Source organism: Eimeria maxima, genomic scaffold (genome assembly GCF_000499605.1).
Source record: "Eimeria maxima Weybridge genomic scaffold, Emw_scaff3068, whole genome shotgun sequence".
Taxonomy (NCBI): Eukaryota; Apicomplexa; class Conoidasida; order Eucoccidiorida; family Eimeriidae; genus Eimeria; species Eimeria maxima.
The window spans coordinates 1-1,596 of NW_013565914.1; the positions used below are offsets into that span (position 1 = coordinate 1).

At 26.9% G+C, this 1,596-nt stretch overlaps 1 protein-coding gene across 1 annotated transcript; it reads left to right on the plus strand.

The window, feature by feature from the left end:
* Positions 1-171: 171 nt before the first annotated feature.
* Positions 172-787, plus strand: EMWEY_00059970 (46 kDa FK506-binding nuclear protein, putative; the record flags this gene model as incomplete). Its single annotated transcript, XM_013481297.1, has 2 exons — positions 172-406; positions 564-787. Coding segments are annotated over 2 exons (459 nt in total), but the record flags the coding sequence as incomplete, so codon positions are not given.
* Between the last annotated feature and the right edge of the window lie 809 nt (positions 788-1,596).

Below are 1,596 nucleotides of genomic sequence, written 5' to 3' on the forward strand. Positions count from 1 at the left end.
ATATATAATATATTTAGTTATAAATATTATCCCTTTACGTTTCTTGTTGGAGTATATTAAGTATGTATGTATGAATATATATGTATATTTTGTATATATACATACACGTGTATATATATAATTATATATATAAATTATATTATTTATATTGTGTGTGTATAATGACTATAGGAGGAAGAAGATGATGATGAGGAGAGCGAAGATGGAGAAGAAGAAGAGTCAGGAGAAGAAGGAGAAGATGATGAGGACGAAGAAGAAGATGATGATGAGGAAGAAGAAGATGATGATGAGGAAGAAGAAGAGGAAGAAGAAGAAGAAACAACACCTCCTCCTCAAGATAAGAAACGCAAAGGACAGCAGCAGCAGCAGCAGCAGAAACAACAGCAACAACAAGGAAACAAGAAGGGTAAATATAGATCTATAAATAAATAAATAAATAGATATACATAATCAATATTATTGTTAGAGTTAGTTATGCATGCATTAAATAAATTACTTCTTTTTTTCCCCTGTATTTATGGGGCTTTTTTTCTTTTTCCTGTATATCTGTATTATGCATGCAGCAAAGACACAAGATGGGTCTGCAGCAAGCAGCAGCGGAGGTAGCGGAGATGAATCTTCTTATAGAAATGCATTAATAGACTATTTAAAGAAAAATGGACCTACGCCTCTCTCCTCATTAGGACAAAAGGTTAAAAAACCCGCCAGTCTACCTAAGATGGCTGTATTCCTTAAGGCTAATAGTAATTTATTCAATATAGAAGGAGGTAAATGTTCTCTTAAATAAATCTATTTTATTTTATTTATTTATTTATTTATTTTATTTTATTCTATTTTATTTTATTTTATTTAGTTAGCAAGGAAGAGGAAGGGGGGAAAAAGACGAAGAATACATGTTGGTGGGTTCTGTTGCTGCTGCTTATGCAGCAGCAGCAGCAGCAGCAACAGGAAATGCAGCATTAATTTATTTTCTTTATCCAATTATTAACATCAATAACAATATTAGCTATATTATATTAGGAAAAATATATAAATATAAATATAAATATAAATAAAAGAAAGAAGAAAGAGGAAATAAATATATTATATATAATAAAAGAAAAGGGAGAAATAATAGTAATATTATTCTCTCCTTTTCTTTTTTTTCCTTCTTTTCTTTTTATAATATTAAATGATTAATTATATTTCCTTACCGAGCTATTGTTCTCTTTTCTTTCTTTCCTTATACTTAATGTATTTATATTTATAATAGCATTTATATAATATATATAATGTATATTATATAAATATATAGTATACAATATGTATTATATATTTTGTATAAGAATATATATAATACAACATTAGATATAACATATATATATATATATATATATATATATATTTGTGTGTGTATGAAGAATGTCCCGCTGGTTTTTATATGATTGCGATTAATTCGTTTATTATTCGCCGCCTTTTATGCCTTTTATTCTCTATTTGTCTTCTCTAATATTTTAAACCCTAATTTAGGGTTTTATAATTCTATTATAAACCCTAAAACGTATAACCTCAATAATTATTTATACAAATGCTCAATTTGTATACATACGTATATAT